The following is a 20,810-nucleotide window of genomic DNA, read 5'->3' on the forward strand; positions in this document are numbered from 1 at the left end:
ACGTTGAGGAACATTGTCCTTAAGCTGTTGGACTATTTTCTCACGCACATGTTCACAAAGAGGTGAACCTCACCCCATCTTTGCTTGTGATTGACTGAGCAATTCAGGGAGGCTCCTTTTCATACCCAATCATGGCACCCACCTGTTCCCAATGAGCCTGTTCACCTGTGGGATGTCCCAAACAGGTGTTTGATGAGCATTCCTCAACTTTCTCAGTCTTTTTTGCCACCTGGCCCAGCTTTTTTGGAATGTGTTGCAGCCATAAAATTCTAAGTTCATGATTATTTGCTAAAAATAATAAAGTTTATTCGTTTGAACATTAAATATATTGTCTTTGTAGTGTATTCAATTAAATATAGGCTGAACATGATTTGCAAATCATTGTATTCTGTTTTTATTTATGTTTAACACAATGTCAAAACTTCATTGAAATTGGAGTTGTAATTGCTCAATGGATTGGCTTTAGCATGTTTTGATAAAGTTTAAGATTGTCAAAATGATGGCCCCTAAGAAGAAAAAGTTTGGACCTCCCTGCCCGGTCCAGAACATCAAGTCCAGCCACGGAATCCCGGAGAAGTTGACACGCTGTGTGTGGGTTGTGTTTTGTTCAGGTTCTGCTGTGCGCATCCAATCAGAGCGGCAGTATCGTGGAGTGTTGGTCGCTGAGGAAGGAGGGGCTTCCCGTCAACAACATCTTTCAGCATCGATCGCCCGTCGGTGAGCCCAAAACCTGTTTGACCTATGATCTCGGCTAACACTGTCACTCCCACTTCTGACCTTCCAGTGGGCGAGAAGCAACCCACCATCTTGAAGTGGAGGATCCTGACCACCACCAATGACCTGGAGAGAGTGTCTGCCGTCGCTCTCCCCAAACTGCCCATTTCCATCTCAAACACTGACCTGAAGGTAGCGTCGGACACCAAGTTCTGCCCCGGACTGGGTAAGAAGGACCTTCGACCGCTGCACCTCATTGCCGACGCTCACTGCCGCCGGTCTGCGTCTTCAGGTCTGGCTCTGGCATTCCACGACGGCACCATCCAGATCCTCCACCGCCTGTCCCTCCACACTATGGGCGTCTTCTACGGCTCCGCCTCCTCCGCCGGTCCGAGCCAGCGACCGGGAGAAGAGTCGGCCATTAAGCGCCAAAGAACCGGGGCGCCCGGCCTCCATTTCAAGACCCTGCAGTTCTCCTGGACCTCGCTGGCCCTGGCTGGAGTCGACAATCACGGCAAGGTAACCGCACGCCATGCGGCGTCTTTGTGAAAGCCGAGTGAAGAGTTCAAACGCAAAAGTGCCGTTTAGACAGAAAACGAGCCACGTGTACCGGCAGATTGCCGATGACGCCATCATCAGACGGTGCTTTTACTGACCCTACAAAATCTAACAAATAAAGATTTAATTGCAGAAAGGACCAAGCGCCACATGCCATCATCTCCATCGAAGCCAATCACGAGCCAGGACGTATTTATGTCCTCCCTTACTCATCGCATACGCCATCCAACATTTCCCGTTAGCTCGCTGCTAATTTAGCTTTGATTGTGCTTGAAAGGGAGTATCAAATAGGGGCCAAAAAAAGACATGATGAGACTCTTCGGTGACATGTGAAACTGTCGTTTGTGCTTATTCATTCTTATTGTTCATTCATCTTATTCGTGTCATGCGACCACTCTTCAGCTGCACATGCTGCGAGTGTCGCCCTCTATGGGTCAAGTGTTGGAGATGAACACGACGCTGCGCCACTTGCTGTTTTTGCTCGAGTACTGCATGGTGACGGGCTACGACTGGTGGGACGTGCTCCTGCACGTGCAGCCCGGCATGGTCCACAACCTGGTGGACCGACTCCACGAGGAGTACATGAGGCAAAACCAGGCCCTGCAGCAGGTTCGCAATCATGCCCGTCGCTCCCAACTACAATTCTACGGGACACTGACGCACGGGCGCACGCGCGTTGCAGGTCCTGGCCACGCGGATCGTGGCGGTCAAGGCGTCGCTGTGCAAGCTGTCGACGGCGACGGCGGCTCGAGCCTGCGACTTCCACGCTAAACTGCTGCTTATCGCCATCAGCTCCACCCTCAAGTCTCTGCTCAGACCCCACGTCCTCAACACCCCCGACAAAAGCCCAGGAGACCGCCTGAGCGAGATCTGCGCCAAGAACATGGACTCAGGTGAGATGGGCACGGCATGGCACGTTGACTGATGCGCGCGAGACGCTAACGACACAAATGAGACGCTTCGGCTGTGCGGGCAGACATCGACAAGGTGATGATCAACCTGAAGACGGAGGAGTTCGTGTTGGACGGGCCGCCCCTGCAGTCTCTGCAGCAGCTCATCCAGTGGGTGGGCGACTTCGTCCTCTACCTGCTAGCCAACCTCCCCAACCAGGTGAGCCGGCCGGCCGGCTGACCGCGGCGCGCCGAGCCGATCCGGGCGGCCCGCTTCCTTTTCGTCTTGTTCAGGGTTCCGTGGTGCGGCCCGGCTTCGGTTTCATGCGGGACGGAGCGTCTCTGGGAATGCTGCGGGAGATGCTGGTGATGATCCGGATCTGGGGTCTGCTCAAGCCCGGCTGCCTTCCCACCTTCACGGCCACGTCGGACAGCCAGGACAGTTTGCAGTTGCTCTTCCGCCTGCTCACCAAGCTGTGGCTTTGCTGTAAGACCCAATCACAAGCTTACGTCGGCGTGAGCCGGTGCAGCGCGCCGTCCGTCTCTTGTGCTAAAAACACAAACAAAGGGCAGCGGTCCATTTTCTGTAGCGCTTCACATTTGGGGGTCGAAGTGCAACAATTACTCGTCAACTAATCGATTATCAAATGAATTGACAATTTAGAGAATCGTTTAAACATTTTGAGCTTCAACTTGTCCAAATTCTCTAATTTCAACCTCTCAACAGTGAATCTTCTCCGATCCCTGTCGTCCTCCGTGAAAGCAGACGGATTATCTTTGTTTTTTTTTTTAAAAATAAGACATTTACAAACATCTGCTTTTACTTTGGAAAACAATTAAACATTTTTTGACGATTTTCTTGACAGTAACTGAATCTTTTTAATCTATAATGAAAATAAGGGTTATTTGCCGCAGTAGTATGAGTAACATGTAATTGACGTAATTGGACGTGAAGCTGCCTCAGAAGTGGAAATCAAACTAGTAACCCTTCGAACTCGTAGCCAAGAAGTCGCTCTCACTTTCAAAAACGCAAGTACACCACCACTCCTTCTCGTGCCATATTCCGCAATTGTTATTTGCTATTGTTTAATCACAAACAATACAAATAATCGATGAATAATTAGTAATTGTAATGTCGTTTTTTAACTTAAACTGAAAATGGTAAATGTTTTATTACATGGTTGGCTTAATCAATGGAATAATCAATAGAAAAATGGATCGTACAAAAATTGTATAGCTGCACACGTTGAGGTGGGCGGAGTACGCTCGCAACTGTTCACCAGGCAGTCGCAGAAGCGCGCCCACTTACATTCACGCCATTGGACAACTTGTTAACTTGTGAACGTGAGGAAAACCTCACGCAAGCGCGGGGACAGCATGCAAAAGCCAGAGCCCAGATTGAAACTCTCAACCACTGGGCACCGTGCTGGCCACAGTCACTTTGGATGAATTTTTGCACATTTAACCCTCATGCGGTGAGCTCCAGCAGTTCTATGAAATTGTGATGCTGAAGGTGTCTTAGACATAAAAAATGAAAAAAATTCAAGAAACAAAAAAAAGATGACCAGCTGCAACACGCAAGACTGCGGAGGGAGGGAAAAAAGGAAGAAAAAGCATTGAAAGGTGTCTGAAGGTTTTGATTGCACTCGCTCCCGTCAGGCAGGGACGACGCCCCCCCCCAGGACCCCGACGAGAGCCTGATCGACGAGTGCTGCCTGCTCCCCAGTCAGCTGCTCGTCCCCGGCATGGATTGGCTGCCCGTCAACGACGGCGTCATCGTCAAGCTGCAGGGCAAACAGCCAATCAGGTTACACTTTGGGAAATCGGCGGCGCTCGCCACGCTGGATGGCACCGGGAGGTAAGACACACAGGAAGTGGCCGCCAAAGTAGCTCACTATAAAGTGAGTAGCTCACTGAAAGTAGCTCACTATGGTGCCCCCTATAGTCAGGGGCAAATGAGTGAAATAATTCACTCATTACAGTGGAACCTCGGTTTTCGTACGATTCTGTTGTCGACGGTGTTTTTGTTGTCCTGGTTTTTGCCAATGCCCTCAGTTTTAGTTAAAAAAAAAAAGTGTGTGACTTGGCCATTCATTTCTCAGAATCAATGCCCATTTCGGAAGTTGTGTAAAAAGGGCCTAAAAGATGGCAAGGCGTATTCCACTAACAAGACATCCTGTCAAAAGTCAGAGCTTCAAAGTAAAAGCATGCAGTAAAATAACAGTTTCTTCATGCTTTATATGAAGTGTATATATGTAATACATCAAATCACCATCACCATTTAGAAACTGCATTTTATGTTTACATGGGTACATTTGTTTGATGGTCTTAAACATTCAAGTAGGGAAACTACAAACCAAAATCAGAATTTGAGGTTGGGGGCAATACTTTTTCACGCCACTGAATATGTTTACCCTCGATTTGAAGTTGGGAGCTGTCCAGTCCCTTCTTAACTTTTGTTCCCAACCGGAGTTAAATAATCTGGCCAAGAAACTAATGGTCTGTTTTTGCGTGAGGCTGCCGTGTCCTTGCGAGGCTTGTGAGCAAAGGATTGACAGATTATTTGCTCTCACCTCCAGATCGACTATTCTTGTCACACCGTGGCCAGTTGTAAAATAATTCAAATGAAATTAGAGGCATTAATGAGGCCAAAGAGGGAGGATTTTTCAAAAGATCCTTTTAATATTCTGTCAGGTTATACATTTTTAACCTGTACAACAAAGTTTTGGGTTTTTTTTGTGTGGAGGAACTGCAAACGTGCCCTCTAAATGTTAACTTAGCCACTCGATTAGTCATCTGTATTTGGGCGGCTGTGGGTCAGTAGGTAGAGTGCGTCGTCCAGTGACCGAAGGGTCATTGGTTCGAATCCTGGCCACGACTGTCTGCATGTCGAAGTCTCCTTGGGCAAGACACTGAACCCTAATTTGCTCCCAGTGGGCCTGGCAGCAGTCGCCCATTGATGTATGAATGTGTGGGTGAATGTGAGACTTTGGGCACTGTGATGGTGTAGATAAAGCGCAATATAAGTGCAGTCCATGTACCATTTATTTCAGTTTTCTGTATGGAATATATTTTTTGTTCTCTAGGACAGACTAATTGGATTTACATGATTTCTGATGAGAACTATTGCTTTGGTTTTCGTACGATTGGTTTTAGTCAGGCTTTCTGAAACAGATGGGTCACAAATTGCCTTGTGGGTTCCGATATTTTGAGATTTGTAGTTGACTTTGTGTTTGCAACAGGAGCGCCGGCTGTCAGAGGACGGACAACCTGCGATGTGTCCACATGGGCGTTTGTCCCACAGAGGACAGCAAGGCCTGCACCAGGTGAGTCCACGCACCAAACCGCGTCAGTGAGGTCAGCAAGCGGACTAAATGTCTTGCGTGTTTTGAGGTGCGGCTGCGTGACGATGCTCCGATCGCCCAACAAAAGCAACGCCATGAAGCAGTGGGAGCAGCGATGGATTAAAAATTGTTTGTGTGGAGGTTTGTGGCGCCGCATTCCGCCAACACTCGCCTGAACCTTCTCTTCACGGCACTCTTTTGTACCTTCGAGTTCATTAAAGCGTCTTATTCCCTCACTTTGAATTGTCAAGAACACATCTTTCACCCTCTCAGTAGACAGAGCGAGGAGTAGATTAGTAGTTTGCCGAAAAGATTTGTGTTCACCATAGATGTAGATTATTCAGGTTCGGCTAACTCCGAGAGATGTGCTGAAGATTGGTCGAGAACAGGGGTCACCAACATGTCGCCCACACGGACCATACGCTACACTTCTCAATGTGTGTGATATTTGTTCCCTACCACGTGAAATCAGTTAACTGTGAACATGATCAGTGTCTTCATTCTGTTTTAATAAAAGCATAATCATTCAATTGTCATTTCACAAGTGTGCATCAAACCGGTAACCCTTGGCATTAATCGATACCCAAGAAATAGCTCCCACTTTCAAAAAGGTTGCTGACCCCTGACCTAGATTAGGTTAGGGTTAATACTTTAGGCAAGGCTACCCCTGATAGACGTGATCAAGATACTGCAGCTCTACGACAACTACAAGAGTAGCTACTTAAGCCGAACGGATGTGGTCCTAACCAGTTGCACAAGTCTGTTTTATTTCTGGGAATCATGACTTGATGCAAGGTGGACAGGAAGTGAGAGAAAAAAAACAAAAACTTGAATGTTGTAGTTACAAAAAAAACAAAAAAAACCTAGAATTTTGTCGTCACAAAAGAAAGCACTACATTGTCATCGTTACTAAAGTCTTCACGTGGGTTTTGTCAGCAGCTGACTGGAGAAGTCGTACAAATCTTTGTTGACCTTCTTCAGCGTTTGAACTTCCTCTTCCAACTCTACCACACGCACTTTGGTGTTCTCGCCATCTCCGAAAAGCCACTTGGGACAAAGAACGACAAACATCTGGTGAAAACCACAGTCCACTTCCTGTTGCGTTGTACAACCTCAACAGGTGCTCACCTTGTCCGTCACGGTGTTCATTAAGGAATTGAGCCTATCGGCTTTCTGCAGATAGGCCGGCTCCTCTTCCTGCAAGTAGCAAAAGAAAATGGGGCGGGTCCATTTGGCCTTCAAATAACCTCAAATTTTTAATCAGATTTTACACCAGCAGGCAAAAGGACTCATTTTGTCAACGCTAAGCGTGCTTTGGTCAACCGTACCAATAGCTCCCCTCTGTTGGCAGACCTGTTGTTTGTGTAAGTGGTGCACATTAGCAGGGCACTCGCTTTCAACTACGAAGAAATACAAATCCACGCCCGTAAATGCTCCTTATAAATACAGTCCAACTAATTGATAAAAAGGGAAGCTTTGCAAGCTTTTGAGCCACACCCGACGTTACCTGAGCGTGGAGTCCAAGGCGGACGCACACTTCGCCCGACTGGCCGCCGTCGCCCTCCAACTGGTGGCGGCTGAAACGCGGCAGGTGGACAGAGGGGCGTGAGTCGGGCAGGAACATATTGGCCGGAGCCACAGTGATCGTGGCGTTTGTCACCGGGCCTGAACACAGAGCAGAAAGAAAAAGACTCGAGACAATTGTTTGACTTGAAATTGTCCAAATCCTCCGATTTCAGCCTCTCAACAGTAAATATTCTCAGACTTCTGTCATCCTCCATGAAAGCAGACTGATTCATTTTTTTTCTAAATAAGACATTTGCAAACAGCTTTTACTTGAGAAAACAATCAACATTTTGGCCGGTTTTCTGACAATAACTGAATCATAGTTAATTTATGGAAAAATAAGTCAGTTTAATCTATTATGAAAATTAGGCTTTACACAATCAGGATTTTTGGGTTAGGGTTAAAAAGCTGATAACCGATCACAAGATGGAGCAATGTGTCTATTTAAATGGCTTGTTCATTTAGTGTATATACATGTGTACTTAATTGCTCAAAAAGTTATATTTACAATAAATAATTCATCTATTTATGCCAGTGAGGCATAGTGACAGACAGAACAAATGAAGAGTCTTCTATTAGTTGGCAGGAAGTACATACAGTAATTAATGTATCTACTTTTTGTGACATTTTTGTTTGTCGGTGTGCCGTGAGATTTTTTAATTGTAAAATATGTCCACTGGCTCCACAAAGGTTGGAAATCATTGCTCTAGTCACATTGTGTATTCTCATCAGTCAGGTCAAACCAACATTACAACGTGACAGAAATAATGGGTGCTAACTTACTGGAATTAAATTACTTCACACACACACCAAAACTTTAGAGCGTGGTTCAACAGAACTCCTGCATGTTTGCTTACAACCGCTAGTGCTAGCACTAGCTTGCTAGGCTACATAACGTTTTGTTGCCTGCTTGCGAACCGTATCGTACCTCAAGGAAGCCTTAAGCGAACGTCCTCTCCTGAACACCAACGCACATTTTTCCCCATTTTGTTGTTATAAACACACAGCGCGATCCATTATTGTTGTCGTCGCCATGGTAACAAGTATATCCGGTCACGTTTGAGTTGAGAAGATAAAGCCCAGTGATCGTAAAAGACGGGATGCGGTGGTATCGGGATACAAGATTTTATTGCAGTAGTCTGACATAGTGCAATCATGAAAGACCAAATTTGTCTTGTAGTCCGATCCACGCATTACGTTGTGAGTCTCAAACGTGTTGTCTGTCCCAAACCGCCGACATGTTTTTGTTTTTAAATAACTTTATTGGTGGTCAGATATTTACATTACTAAGTCAAAAGACACGCGACACGGCTAAAAATAAACTAGCTTTTGGATTCAAATATACTATACACGATGGCGGCAACCCACGCGCGCTGTTTTGAAAGTGTGCTGCAGTATCCTGGTATTGGATAGGACACCACAGGGTGGAGTTTCCTCTGCATTTTTTGGGGCCATTTTTACTTTCCTTTCAGTAACAAGGAACAAAGCAACAACAATGGCGACCGGGACAGAACAAATGGACCTAGATGACCAGATGATACATTTAATTATGCTGCAAAATCGATGGAGAAGGCGGCGACGTAGATGGTATGTAGAACCAAGGGGCACACTGGTACGTCATCACAGCATGTGACTAAAACGGACCAATCACGAGAGATGATCTCCGCGGCGTTCGACGCGCAGCAACTATTTTTGTCGGGTGCGCGGCAAGCGATGAGGAGGTGCTGCGCGGGGCAATTCTTTGGTCATGTGATGCAATGCGGGCGTTGTCGGCCGCGGGACTACAAAGAGGCCTTAAATGTCTTTTGTGGAGGATCGGCGAATTATGACATTAAAACCGATCAGCATAAAATGCTCATTATCGGCCGATACCGATCAGATCGGTGTAAAGTCTAATGAAAATGGTTATTTGCAGCAGTAGTCTGAATAATGGGGATGTGAACCTGAAGCTCAGAAGTGGATATCAAACGAGTAGCCCTTGGATCGCATGAATCGGAACGAAAGAAGTCTGTCTCACTTTCAAAAAAGATTGCGAGTACATCATCACTCTATTGTGTCATATTGTGCACTCATTATTTTTGGTTTTGTTTGATCATTAACGAATAGCAAATAAACAATGATGATCATCTTATAAACTAATCTAGAGGGTTTTTACACTGAACTTGAATACAAGATCAATTGTGACACGATTAAGGCTGGGGGGAAAAAAAAAAAAAAAAGAAAAACTCGGCCAGTCGGACCAGTCGACTTTAAAAATAGGTTGACACAGAATTTCTGCCTCGAAGCTCCGCCGAGACCCAAAAAAAAGACAAAGAAAAAAAATATTACGCCCGGAACCATGTTTGCGCCGTCGGAACCAATATTTCACACAGACATCGCAGACGGACGCACTGTTGGGCCACTGATAAACTTTTCCAAAAAGGAACGTCTTTAAGTGATTTTTAAGACACTTTTAAGTTGTGTAATGTACATATAACATGATGTACAGCATGAGTGAGCTGAATGTTTGTTAGTGGTTTTTTTCCATCCCTAAAATGGTCATTGCTAGCGAGGCGGCATAGTGACCGACTGGTTAGCACATCTGCCCCACAGTTCTGAGGATCCGGGTTCAAATCCGGCCTCGCCTGTGTAGAGTTTGCATGCTCTCCCTGTGCCCGCGTGAGTTTTCTCCAAGTACTCCAGTTTCCTCTCACATCCCAAAAACATGCGTGGTAGGGTAATTGAAGTCTCTTACATTGCACGTGGGTGCAAATGTGAGTGTCAATGATTGTTTGTCTCTATGTGCCCTGCAATTGGCTGGCGACCAGTTCAGGGTGTACCCCGCCTCTTACCCAGAGTCAGCTGGGATGGGATCCAGCACGCCGCGACCCGCGTGAGGATAAGCGGTACAGAAAATGGACGGACGGATTGGTAATAGCTAGCGCGCTAATGCCCATGGTGAAAGCTAGCCGTTTAGTATAGGCTGATTTTGTTACGTGACTAATTATCTATAGGATAATCGATTCTAAAAAGATTCGATCGTGACAGCCCTAGACACGATTATTCAATGACTTGAAGTAATAATGGATTGTAAAAATCTTCGATAGCTGCAGCCACCAAAGCATCAACATGGGAGAGCCAACAAATGGACTTTGGAAAAATGCAGTGTGAGTGCAAGGACACTTGCTTGTATGTTGCGACATTGCAAGCTCTAAAAACAACAATTACTACTTTCCTATTAGCCATTCTATTCCAAGTTTGACTCAGTGATACCCTTTTTTTTTTTTTTTTTTTTTTTAAATCAGGACTTTAGTTAGGCACTTCCTTACGTCGACAGCCAACCAAAACCTCTCTGCACCATCTTGAGACGTTTAGTGCCTCACTTTCTCCGGCGGTGCCCAGCCCGTCTACCGGAATCTTCCGTCGCAGACTGACGACGGCCGCCCCTCCGCTTTCATTCTCAAAATTTTAAATGTGACTACGTAATTGTTACGCATCCTTGAAGACATCGAAGCTATTCCACGTGAGAAAAGAGGTGTTTGTTAGAAAGTCGCACAGCCTACCTTTGTGGGCAAAGCAACGGACGCATTGCTTGCTTTGAATGTCCCAAAGTCGCACCGACTCGTCGTGCGATCCCGACACCAGAAGCGTCCCATCCGTGGAAACCGACAGGCAGGTGACCATCTTCCTGCGAGGAGCACGCACACGCAGCTGTCACCATGGCAATGTCTCGCCAGACAACATCCTCCGGCGGAAATGCTCACCTGTGACCTTTAAACATCTGCTTCCCGTCAGCGCCGTCGCACGGGAACGATTTGTCGGCCGACGCGCCCTGCCGCAAACAAACAAATGCACGACGTGACATTTTACAGCCAATTGTGAAATCAACGAGGAGCCGTGTGCGGCGGCGCCCTTCTTCAACTCGTTGGTGACGATTAGTGTGAGATCGCTGTGCTCGATTTTACATTTTGTCAATAATCCTTAAGAGCGAGCTGTCGTTTTGACAAACGATTAACGAGCCAAAGTGTTGAAAATTGCTCGAGAACACTTCGACTGTGTGAGGAATGGAGCAAAGCTCCGCCTCTTCCTCACTGCGCAGAAAGCGTGCAGCATTCTGTCGCCTCAAGACTGACAGTCGAGCTGTTTTTAGACAATGACCATTTAGCTGAGATGCATTTGAGTGGGCTTGTTTTGTCAAAAAGGGATCGCTGTAATGCTTCGTTGCAGAAGGAAGCGCGTCGGTTGCGAAGGTACGCTTGCGTACAGATTAAACAACTTCTTTTGTTTAATCTGCACACACTTTTTAAATGCTTTAAGTATTAAAAAAAGATTAATTTCCGCCAATGTAACTGCCTGCTTTATGACACCACTCGTGGCTCTGCGACCTTAGAAAACAATCTTGGAAGATGACTTGCCGCCCGCACTCATTAGCTTCTGTCAGCTATTAAGCCTTTTCGTTTGGTGGGCACAGCTGGCGGCCATCTTGTGTGTGTCCACACCATGTGAAAGAAATGAGCAATTTTTTAACAAACGACTTGAACAATCAAGGTTGCGTTGTGTTGACGAACAACAGTATATGATAGGAGATATGAGTTGAATTCGTTCCGTGACCACTCGTTAATCAAACCATATTTTTCTTATCGAATGAATGAAAATCCTTAATCCTTAGTTCTTAATCCATTCTAACCTTCCCTGCAAAAACAAAGGAGGAAAAATAGCTTTCCATAATGTTGTACTTTATAAAAACAAAGTAATGACAGCAATAAATGGGATTAAACAGTTTTTGTGTCACTGCATCAATTCAATGCTGCTCCTCCCAGTTTCCCCGCACTGGCCACCCGGGGGCAGTATAAGCCAGATGGCTAATATACTGTTCATTGAGCCGTTTCTATGGATCCCACTTGAACACGAGGCAGTCCTTGCCTCTGCAGCAGCCAATCATATTGCAGCGGGGCGTGGGAGTCATGATATTGTCTCAACTCTTCTCTGAGCTCATCAGTACTGCACTAATATTGATGTTCTACATAGAAGATAAAGAACACATGCCTGAGTACAGTTCAATTTTCTGTCTGCATGTTGTTGCTCAGCCATTTGTGTTCAATCTGTTCCTTAAAGGGTGAACACCCCACAACATAGATGCTAACTGGCATTAGCATCAAGCTAGCATGGCTTCTCTTTAGACAGTTTGGCTGTTTTAAATACAACCGCAATTCCAATGAAGTTGGGACGTTGTGTAAACATAAATAAAAACAGAATACAATGATTTGCAAATCATGTTCAACCTATATTTAATTAAATACACTACAAAGACATATTTAATGTTCAAACTGATAAACTTTAGTGTTTTTAGCAAATAATCATTAACTTAGAATTTGATGGCTGCAAAAGGTTCCAAAAAAGCTGGGTCAGGGTCCTGTTTACCACTGTGTTTACATCACCTTTTCTTTGAACAACATTCAATAAACGTTTGGGAACTGAGGACACTAATTGTTGAAGCTTTGGAGGTGGAATTCTTTCCCATTCTCGCTCGATGTACAGCTTCAGCCGTTCAACAGTCCGGGGTCTCCGTTGTCGTATTTTACGCTTCATAATGCGCCACACATTTTCAATGGGAGACAGGTCTGGACTGCAGGCAGGCCAGTCTAGTACCCGCACTCTTTTACTACGAAGCCACGCTGTTGTAACACGTGCAGAATTTGGTTTGGTATTGTCTTGCTGAAATAAGCATGAAAAAGACGTCGCTTGGATGGCAGCATATGTTTCTCCAAAACCTCCATGTACCTTTCAGCGTTAATGGTGCCTTCACAGATGTGTAAGTTACCCATGCCATGGGCACTAACACAGCCCCATACCATCACAGATACCGGGTTTTGAACTTTGCGTCCATAACAGTCCGGATGGTTCTTTTCCTCTTTGGAGGACACGACGTCCACAATTTCCAAAAACAATTTGAAATGTGGACTCGTCGGACCAGAGAACACTTTTCCACTTTGCATCGGTCCATCTTAGGCGGGGTTTCTGGGTGTTGTTGATAAATGGCTTTTGCTTTGCATAGTAGAGTTTCAAGTTGCACTTACGGATGTAGCGCCGAACTGTATTTACTGACATTGGTTTTCTGAAGTGTTCCTGAGCCCACGCGGTGATATCCTTTACACATTGATGTCGGTTTTTGTTGCAGTACCGCCTAAGGCATCGAAGGTCACGGGCATTCAATGTTGGTTTTCGGCCTTGTCGCTTACATGCATCTCCAGATTCTCTGAACCTTTTGATATTATGAACCGTAGATGATGAAATCCCTAAATTCCTTGCAATTGTACGTTGAGGAACATTGTCCTTAAACTGTTGGACTATTTTCTGACGCAATGTTCACAAAGAGGTGAACCTCGCCCCATCTTTGCTTGTGAATGACTGAGCAATTCAGGGAAGCCATCACGGCACCCACCTGTTCCCAATGAGTCTGTTCACCTGTGGGATGTTCCAAACAGGTGTTTGATGAGCATTCCGCAACTTTCTCAGGCTTTTTTGCCACCTGGCCAAGCTTTTTTGGAACGTGTTGCAGCCATAAAATTCCAAGTTCATGATTATTTGTAAAAAACAATCAGGTTTATCAGTTTGAACATTAAATATCTTGTCTTTGTAGTGTATTCACTTAAATATCGGTTGAACATGATTTGCAAATCATTGTATTCTGTTTTTATTTCTGAGAAAGCACGGCCTGCCACCGGAGCTGCTGAGACAGTTCTACACAGCGGTCATCGAATCGGTCCTGTGTTCTTCCATCACAGTCTGGTTTGGTGCTGCTACAAAAAAGGACAAACTCCGACTGCAACGGACAATCAAAACTGCTGAAAGGATTGTCGGTACCCCCCTACCCACCATTGAGGACTTGCACGCTGCCAGAACTAAGACAAGGGCGTGCAAAATCCTCTCGGACCGTCTGCACCCCGGTCACCAGCTCTTCCAGCTCCTTCCCTCAGGTAGGCGCTACCGATCAACGCAAACTAGAACTACTAGACATTCCAACAGCTTCTTCCCTCTTGCGATCAACTTCTAAAAACACCTAACCTATAATTCCATTACAACAAGCTGGCAATTTTTTGACTTGAGTTCGTTGTCACGTTTCTGTGGGGCCAATTATTTATTACTTGTGCACTCACTGTAGTTGTCTCGCCATGCTGCACTATTTGCATATACTGGGCACTCATGCCAGAGTATCATCTGCTCCATTTGCACACTGATTGAGGAGTATCTGTAACATTTGCACAACCGACATTGTCCCAGATGATCGCACTACTCGTCACTTTAAACCGCATACACTCCTTGAAGTCTCAGCGCCCTTTGCACAATGGTCATTGCACCGGACTATTGCAATATTAGTCGTTCGAACTGCTCTAAGTGCTAGAGGACTCTGCATCTTTTTGCACAATTGTTTTTTGTCAATGTCTTTATGTCCCCAAAGTGTTCTGTAAATTGACTGTTTGTTGTACTAGAGCGGCTCCAACTACCGGAGACAAATTCCTTGTGTGTTTTGGACATACTTGGCAAATAAAGATGATTCTGATTCTGATTTATGTTTAACACAACGTCCCAACTTCATTGGAATTGGGGTTGTACATGGTGTGATTTAATTTAGTTTAGAGTAAAAGGTCAACATAAACAGCCTGACATTTGAGCAGTTGTTCAATAGTTGCCAACTCGAGTTGACTTCGCTGCCACCATACAGCGCTCCTATCCCAATTTTAAGCTCGCAAGTCAAAGCTCCCTACCGGCAAAAAATTAAGTAAGTCAGGTCACTCGTATCTCAAAGCGCAGCTGAAGAATTCATTCAAATCACTTGAATGATCCGCTGTATGCTAGCTTCACTAAGATGGAATTTTGTTTGCTCTCTCCCTGAAACGTACTTTTGGAGACAGCACAATTCCTCCCAACGGCAACGAAAAGCTTCAACGATTGTTTTTCCTTCAGAATAAGACCAGAAATATTCAGGTGGAAGCAGCAGCAAGCGTCAAGTTGCTTGTGGGAGTGTGCCACCATGTTTGTGACATTGCTGCTCTTTATTTTGTTTTCAACTCAGCTTTTACATGACACCTACAGTACATTTCATATCGCTGGCATTGGGCCCAAACCTCATGTCCATATTTGGCTGATTTCATATTTTTCCCCAAATCGATAGTTTGGATCAGTCCCCACATGGGTCTGTTATTTTTACAAATTATTGACCAAGCTAAAGTGTTGAAAATGGTTTGTTTTCCTCGACGACGAAGCAATGTTAATGACTCAACAAATGTCGTTTCTTGGCTTCCCTGGAAAGTGACTCTTTTGGAGTTGCGAGGATTCCGCCCGACGATAGAGACATGCGACTAACATCGTCGACAAATAAAGAGCTCCCGCAACGGGGGTCATGCGTGCGGTCAATCAAATAGCAGACTTGACTGACCTGAGTGCTCAGAGAAACCTGGAAGATGTTCCCGTCGCTTCCGCCACAGAACAGGAAGTACTCACAGGGGTCAAGGGTCACAGCCATTATCTCCACATCAAAGAGGACCGAGAGGAGGAGCTCACCCGAAGATACCTCCCACAGCTACACACACACACACGCGCTCAGCAAGAAGGTTCTGCAAAAGAAATGGTGGAAATGCTGACCTCAGTCTGACCTTCACAGTTTGGTCCAAGGACGCGGTGGCGACACGGGCCTGCACTCCCATCATGCCACAGTGGAGGTCTGTGATTGGCAGAGAGTGACGGGACAGGATGTGGCGAGGCTCGGGGGTGTGGCTTAACTCCACTTGGATCACACTGCAGAACGCACGCACGGGATTTGGGTGAAAGGTTGAGAGACGTTCATTTCTCAAAGGTGACCAATACGTAAAAATTGATCACACATAGTGAGACTACCTGCTGAGACTCCACACCAGAACCACACTGTCTTTCCCCCCAGAAACAAAATGGCTACCATCATCAGTGAACTTGACGCAGGTGACGTCCTGGTAGTGGCGAGTGACCACGGACAGCAGCTTGCCTGTGGACACCTGACCAATCAGAGAGCAGCGCGATGCTCGTCAACATCAGCATCGTGAGCGGACGACGTCGGGATCTGACGAGCGGACGGCGGTTCACCTCCCACAAATAAACGGCTTCGGCCACACCGGCCGCCAAGAAGATTCCGTCGGTGGAGGCGCTGATGCACGTGACCACACCCGGACAAACGATCTTCTGCTGTAGCTGCTCCTGTAGGCCACCACCGAACAGGAAGTCACAAACGGCACAAGCATGATGTCACAGATTTTTTGTGTTTATTTATTGGTAACGTTTTATAATGACATCATGGAAAAGTGACTGTTAGATGTTTGTGGGTCAAACGTCACTCGTCAAGAACCGTAAAGTGCACCCAAACAGGAGAGAAACAAAAGTCTTTAACCTGATCACAGAGTCGAATCTTTGTAACAACCTCGACAATGAATGAATTATAAAAATTGCAAAGTATGTGAAATCAGGCTTCCAAATGGTCATGAATTGAGACATGCTTTTAGTTTGCAGACCCTGCGGGCGTGTCGCCGAGAGCTCTCCTGTCAATCAAATACACGTAGCACCTTCCTTCTCTCCAGCGACCGCACGCTTTTCACGGGGTGCAGAGAAGCAGCCACTGAGCCGGCATAATGGCCATAAACCGCGACGCCAGGACAATTTTCCCCCCTTTAAAATTCAACGATAGAAGCCGCGCTACGCTCTCCGGTGCCCCTGGAGGCAAGGAGGCTGCGAGGCTAACGCCACTAACGCTGTTGTGCTGAACCTCCAGCAGCTTCTCTAACCGCCGGTGCCGGGCCGCGGATCTCGTCCGTTTCATCGCTGCCTCGCAACACGACGTGCGTGGGTGCCAGACACGTTGCCCAAATAACAGAAAACACATTTATACTTAAGGGAAGATGTATTATTTCAAGTTGTGAGCATATTTCATGGCTAATTGCACACTATACTGGTAGAACTGGGTGAAGTTATTTATGAACAAGGAAGTGCAATTCTGCCAAATGGCCACTGCCTGGAATAGGGCGTTTATAAAATGGGGTGTACGCCCCAGCCCAGTGACGTCACGGCCCCCACAGAATCAGGAAAATTGAGGTGGTGAGTTTGAAGCCATAGCGCAACAATCCAGGACTATATTGTCCCCAGTCTTTGCATATGTTGTCAGCACTTATCTTTAAACATACGTAATGTATTTAGAAAATGATTTCGGTTGGAGCATTCCTTGAAAACTCCGTGCGCTACCAGACATTTGATTCTACTGTTAATGATCCCTTATCTATGGGTTTCCCGCTCTGCCCCGCCCCCCGCCCCCCATTATCTGTAGCGTCAAAGATCCAGTCTTGCTATTTATTCGTGTGCGAGTTGACGCGTTCAAATGCTTGTTGGCTACGAGGATCCATCCATCCGTTTTCCACATCGCTTCTCCTCACGAGGGTCGCGGGCGTGCTGAATCCTAACCGCGCGGTACACCATGAGCTGGTCGCCAGCGAGGAGAACAACGCGTCCATGCTGCGCCTGCGTACCTTCCTGTGGATCTCCCACACGTTGATGAAGTTCTTGGCCAGCTGCGCGGACAGCAGGTACTGGCCGTTGAGGACGCAGAGCGTGCGGGCCGAGCTGTTGCCCCCCCGGTAGGAGAGCAGGCTGGAGCCGCTGTGCGCGTCGAACACGGACACGTTCCAAAGCTGAGAGCTCGCGTCGCTGCTCAACACAACCTCGAGCGGAGCCGACATCTTGGGTCCTATGGCGTCACTTCCGCCACCGGAGAACTGGAGGGTCAACTTTTTGTTTTGTTTTCTTAAATCTAGATCTGTATCCCTTTTATGTCGGAGCAGTTCAAATTTATACCGCCACTGTGGTTCTTTGTTTTATCGAAAATCTAAGTCTGACAGAAGGAGGTTTTAAAGGGGAGTGCCGGAAAGAAAAAGGAGATGACAGCCAACAATCACAGAAAGGACACTGGCTGTGAGAAAAGTAAGCAAAACAAATAATTATATGCATAATACAATGCCACATTGAATTTGTGTATTGTACGAGGCTGTAGTACTGGAATACACCCTGTAAGATAAGGACAGGACAATGTAGGACAGGACAGGAACAGGAGGGCTCCGGTCGGTGAAAACGTGCAAAGGGGTGGGCAGACAGGGCGGTGGACCCGGGCATCCCACCCGTCCCCCTCGCACCCCGTTTACGATTGGCTCTAGGGGGCACCCGAGTGCTTCCGGCTCTACCTGGGAATGAACTGTGCCCAGTTTATTTATTTGTATAGCCTTTAATCACAAGTGTCTGTTTGACACCTGTCGGCTCGAATCGGTGCCAGGATTCCCCGCATGGACACCAACTACAGGCGTTCTGTCTCAGCTGCAGAGCGACCGTCTGTTTGTCTCCGGTGAGTGGCAGTTTTGTGTCGTTATTAATCGGTGTGTCACAATAAATTCAAATTCTCTATATCTACTGAGTCACACCCGGCAAGTTTACTACAATGCTAATAAATGTATCAAAAATGATGTTGTAAAAATTGTACAAAGGTTGACCTGAATGGAGTTTGCATCGATCAGATTGATTGTCATACTGTACAACTTTAACATTATATAAAGTCATCGGAATTCATATTTTTTTAAGGAGCTATGCATATCAATAAAATAGTACAACCGCAAGCATCATGTTTTATGCATTTATTTAATGTGCTGTATTCATATATGTAGTCGTAGTTTGACTGTATAAAAATAACTTCTTTTATCCACATGAACCCTGACTGACTGACACAAAACCAGACTCAACTTTTCCTGTTTTAGTTCAATTGTGATTAACAAAATGATGTCTATCATCCATTACTCACTAAATTCCAGTATGAGGAGATGCAGTCATTGTTCTGTAAGGTGCTAGTGTTTTTAGCCATGACTGTAAAATATTATGACTATTATTTGTGAACTTCATTTCTTGTTTAAGTCCACCATGTTGTGGCTGATATTTGTGTGCGTAAGAAAAACAGTGAAAAGATAGGAACAGGAGTTAATTGTCCTCACTGAAGCAGGCAGCTCTGCTCTACATTTTCTTATTGGTGCTTCTTGTTCAAGCATCGTCTTTTCGCAAAATTATATAAAGACAACTTTACAGCACACCTGGAGTCTGTGGAGTTTGTATGTGTATGTTTAGCTGTTTGGATAAGCTAGTTCCCTCACCGAGCAAGACCTTTACAATTATCAATATTATTGTTTTATGTACAGTATGTGGACTCATACAGCATCTTCAGTACAACTCTGTTAAATTGAACATTTTATGTGCTGCAGATACCTTGCCACAAGGAACTCATTCAGGTCCATCGCAAACAGTTTCCGTGTTGGGGACGGTCTCCATGATTGTCCTGCCTCATGGATGAGTTTAGGGCTGTGCCCGCCCCAGAGGAGTGGAGGAAAATTGCAGAGAAGTTTGAGTAGCGGTGGGATTTTCCTCTCTGCGGTGAAGCACTGGATGGGAAGCACGTGGTCCTCCAAGCCCCTGCCAACTCAGGTTTCCAGTTCTACAACTACAAGGGAGTGTACTCGTTGGTTTTGCGTGGCAGTTGTGGATGCTGGGAAATGTTTACAAGCGGTAGATATTTGGGGCTACGGATTAGGCAGTGATGGTGGGATTCCGGCCAACTCAGCTTTTGGTCAAGCGCTGCGCTCTGGCACCCTCCAACTGCCACTCCCAGGGACTGACCACCGAGGACCCCAGTCGCATATCTTTGTGGCATATTAGGCATTTCCATTCTGGAGATATCTGATGAGGCCATTCCCGGGACGCATCCTCCCACCGAAGGACAGATGTTCAACTCGCGCCCCTCCCGAACCCGACTGGTGGCGGAGAATGCCTTTGGGATCATTTGAGTTGAATTCAGGCTAGTGTTGTTTTACTTCTCCTCCGGCCAATCCCCTCCCCCCTTTTAAACTGCATACGCTCCTTGAAGTATCGGCACCCTTTGCACAATGGTCATTGCTCCAGACTATTGCAATATTAGTCATTCAAACTGCTCTAAGTGCTAGAGGACTATGCATCTTTTTGCACAATTGTCAAAAAAAAAAAAAAAAGTACCATTACCAGATTACTAGCAACCTTTTCTTGCTCAGTGTTTTTCTCAATGTCGTTATGTCTCAAAAGTATTGACTGTCTATTGTCGTACAAGAGCGGCTCCAACTACCGGAGACAAATTCCTTGTGTGTTTTTTGGACATACTTGGCAAAATAAAGATGATTCTGATTCTGATTTCTGCTCCGTGGAGGATGTAGCGAAGTTACAGAAGTGTGTGAAGGCCACCTGTGTCTGTGGAAAACAACCCTGGCATCTGCTGGACGCATCCACCTTGAAGCAGTAGAAACACTGCCAGGTTTGGAAAGAGTTGCTGCCAACAACTACCTAATCAAGAGAGGCTGTCAGGGTTAGGGAGGCCTTCACATCCTTGTTCTCAGCTGAGGGAACTAACCCATGGCAAGATAGCATTTTAAGAGCCAGCCACACATACTTTTGAGCAAACGTCTAACAATATTACTTTAATAGCACCAAAATGATTGTACCCGTTTGTGTACACATCATCAAGTCATATACATATCAGAAAGAACAAAGAGACATTTAGCAGGTAATTGAACATAAAACTGTTCGTAAACTGTAAAAACTGAAATAAAACTGACACCAACCTGACATAAGGTTCTTTACGTATTATTAACTGTATTTTTGTCTAAAAACATGCAGAACACAACAA

At 45.9% G+C, this 20,810-nt stretch overlaps 2 protein-coding genes across 7 annotated transcripts in view; one reads left to right on the forward strand and one right to left on the reverse strand.

Annotated features, from left to right (window-relative positions):
• med16 (mediator complex subunit 16) overlaps positions 1-6,042 on the forward strand; it is a 15,331-nt gene extending 9,289 nt beyond the window's left edge. For 4 of the 6 annotated variants that reach the window (XM_061684695.1, XM_061684693.1, XM_061684697.1 and 1 more), the window contains 10 exons: positions 612-717; positions 785-940; positions 1,007-1,233; positions 1,675-1,881; positions 1,955-2,165; positions 2,249-2,382; positions 2,457-2,649; positions 3,822-4,020; positions 5,405-5,488; positions 5,556-6,042. In XM_061684695.1, the coding sequence (XP_061540679.1) occupies positions 612-717; positions 785-940; positions 1,007-1,233; positions 1,675-1,881; positions 1,955-2,165; positions 2,249-2,382; positions 2,457-2,649; positions 3,822-4,020; positions 5,405-5,488; positions 5,556-5,682 (1,644 nt within the window). In that variant the 3' untranslated portion in view covers positions 5,683-6,042. Of the gene's footprint in view, positions 1-611; positions 718-784; positions 941-1,006; positions 1,234-1,674; positions 1,882-1,954; positions 2,166-2,248; positions 2,650-3,821; positions 4,021-5,404; positions 5,489-5,555 lie in introns of all 6 variants that reach the window. The other 2 variants (XM_061684698.1, XM_061684694.1) reach the window with 2 other exon arrangements.
• wdr18 (WD repeat domain 18) lies at positions 4,825-17,841 on the reverse strand. Its single transcript, XM_061684701.1, has 10 exons — positions 17,596-17,841; positions 16,169-16,279; positions 15,947-16,080; positions 15,706-15,847; positions 15,489-15,632; positions 10,816-10,883; positions 10,615-10,739; positions 7,014-7,171; positions 6,635-6,703; positions 4,825-6,553 (listed from the first exon to the last, which is right to left on the reverse strand). Exons 1-10 carry the CDS (start codon positions 17,803-17,805, stop codon positions 6,425-6,427), a joined length of 1,290 nt encoding a protein of 429 aa, XP_061540685.1. The 5' UTR covers positions 17,806-17,841; the 3' UTR covers positions 4,825-6,424.
• Between the last annotated feature and the right edge of the window lie 2,969 nt (positions 17,842-20,810).

This window comes from Phycodurus eques, chromosome 8 (assembly GCF_024500275.1).
Source record: "Phycodurus eques isolate BA_2022a chromosome 8, UOR_Pequ_1.1, whole genome shotgun sequence".
NCBI lineage: Eukaryota > Metazoa > Chordata > Actinopteri > Syngnathiformes > Syngnathidae > Phycodurus > Phycodurus eques.

Bases quoted from the DNA above. Each gene is read 5' to 3' on its own strand.
- wdr18 (XM_061684701.1), bottom strand. From the start codon at position 17,805: ATGTCGGCTCCGCTCGAGGTTGTGTTGAGCAGCGACGCGAGCTCTCAG. The intron at 16,081-16,168 runs GTGAACCGCCGT...CTGATTGGTCAG, and splicing joins AAGCCGTTTATTTGTGGGAG to GTGTCCACAGGCAAGCTGCT. The intron at 6,704-7,013 runs GTAACGTCGGGT...TGCTACTTGCAG, and splicing joins GCCTTGGACTCCACGCTCAG to GAAGAGGAGCCGGCCTATCT.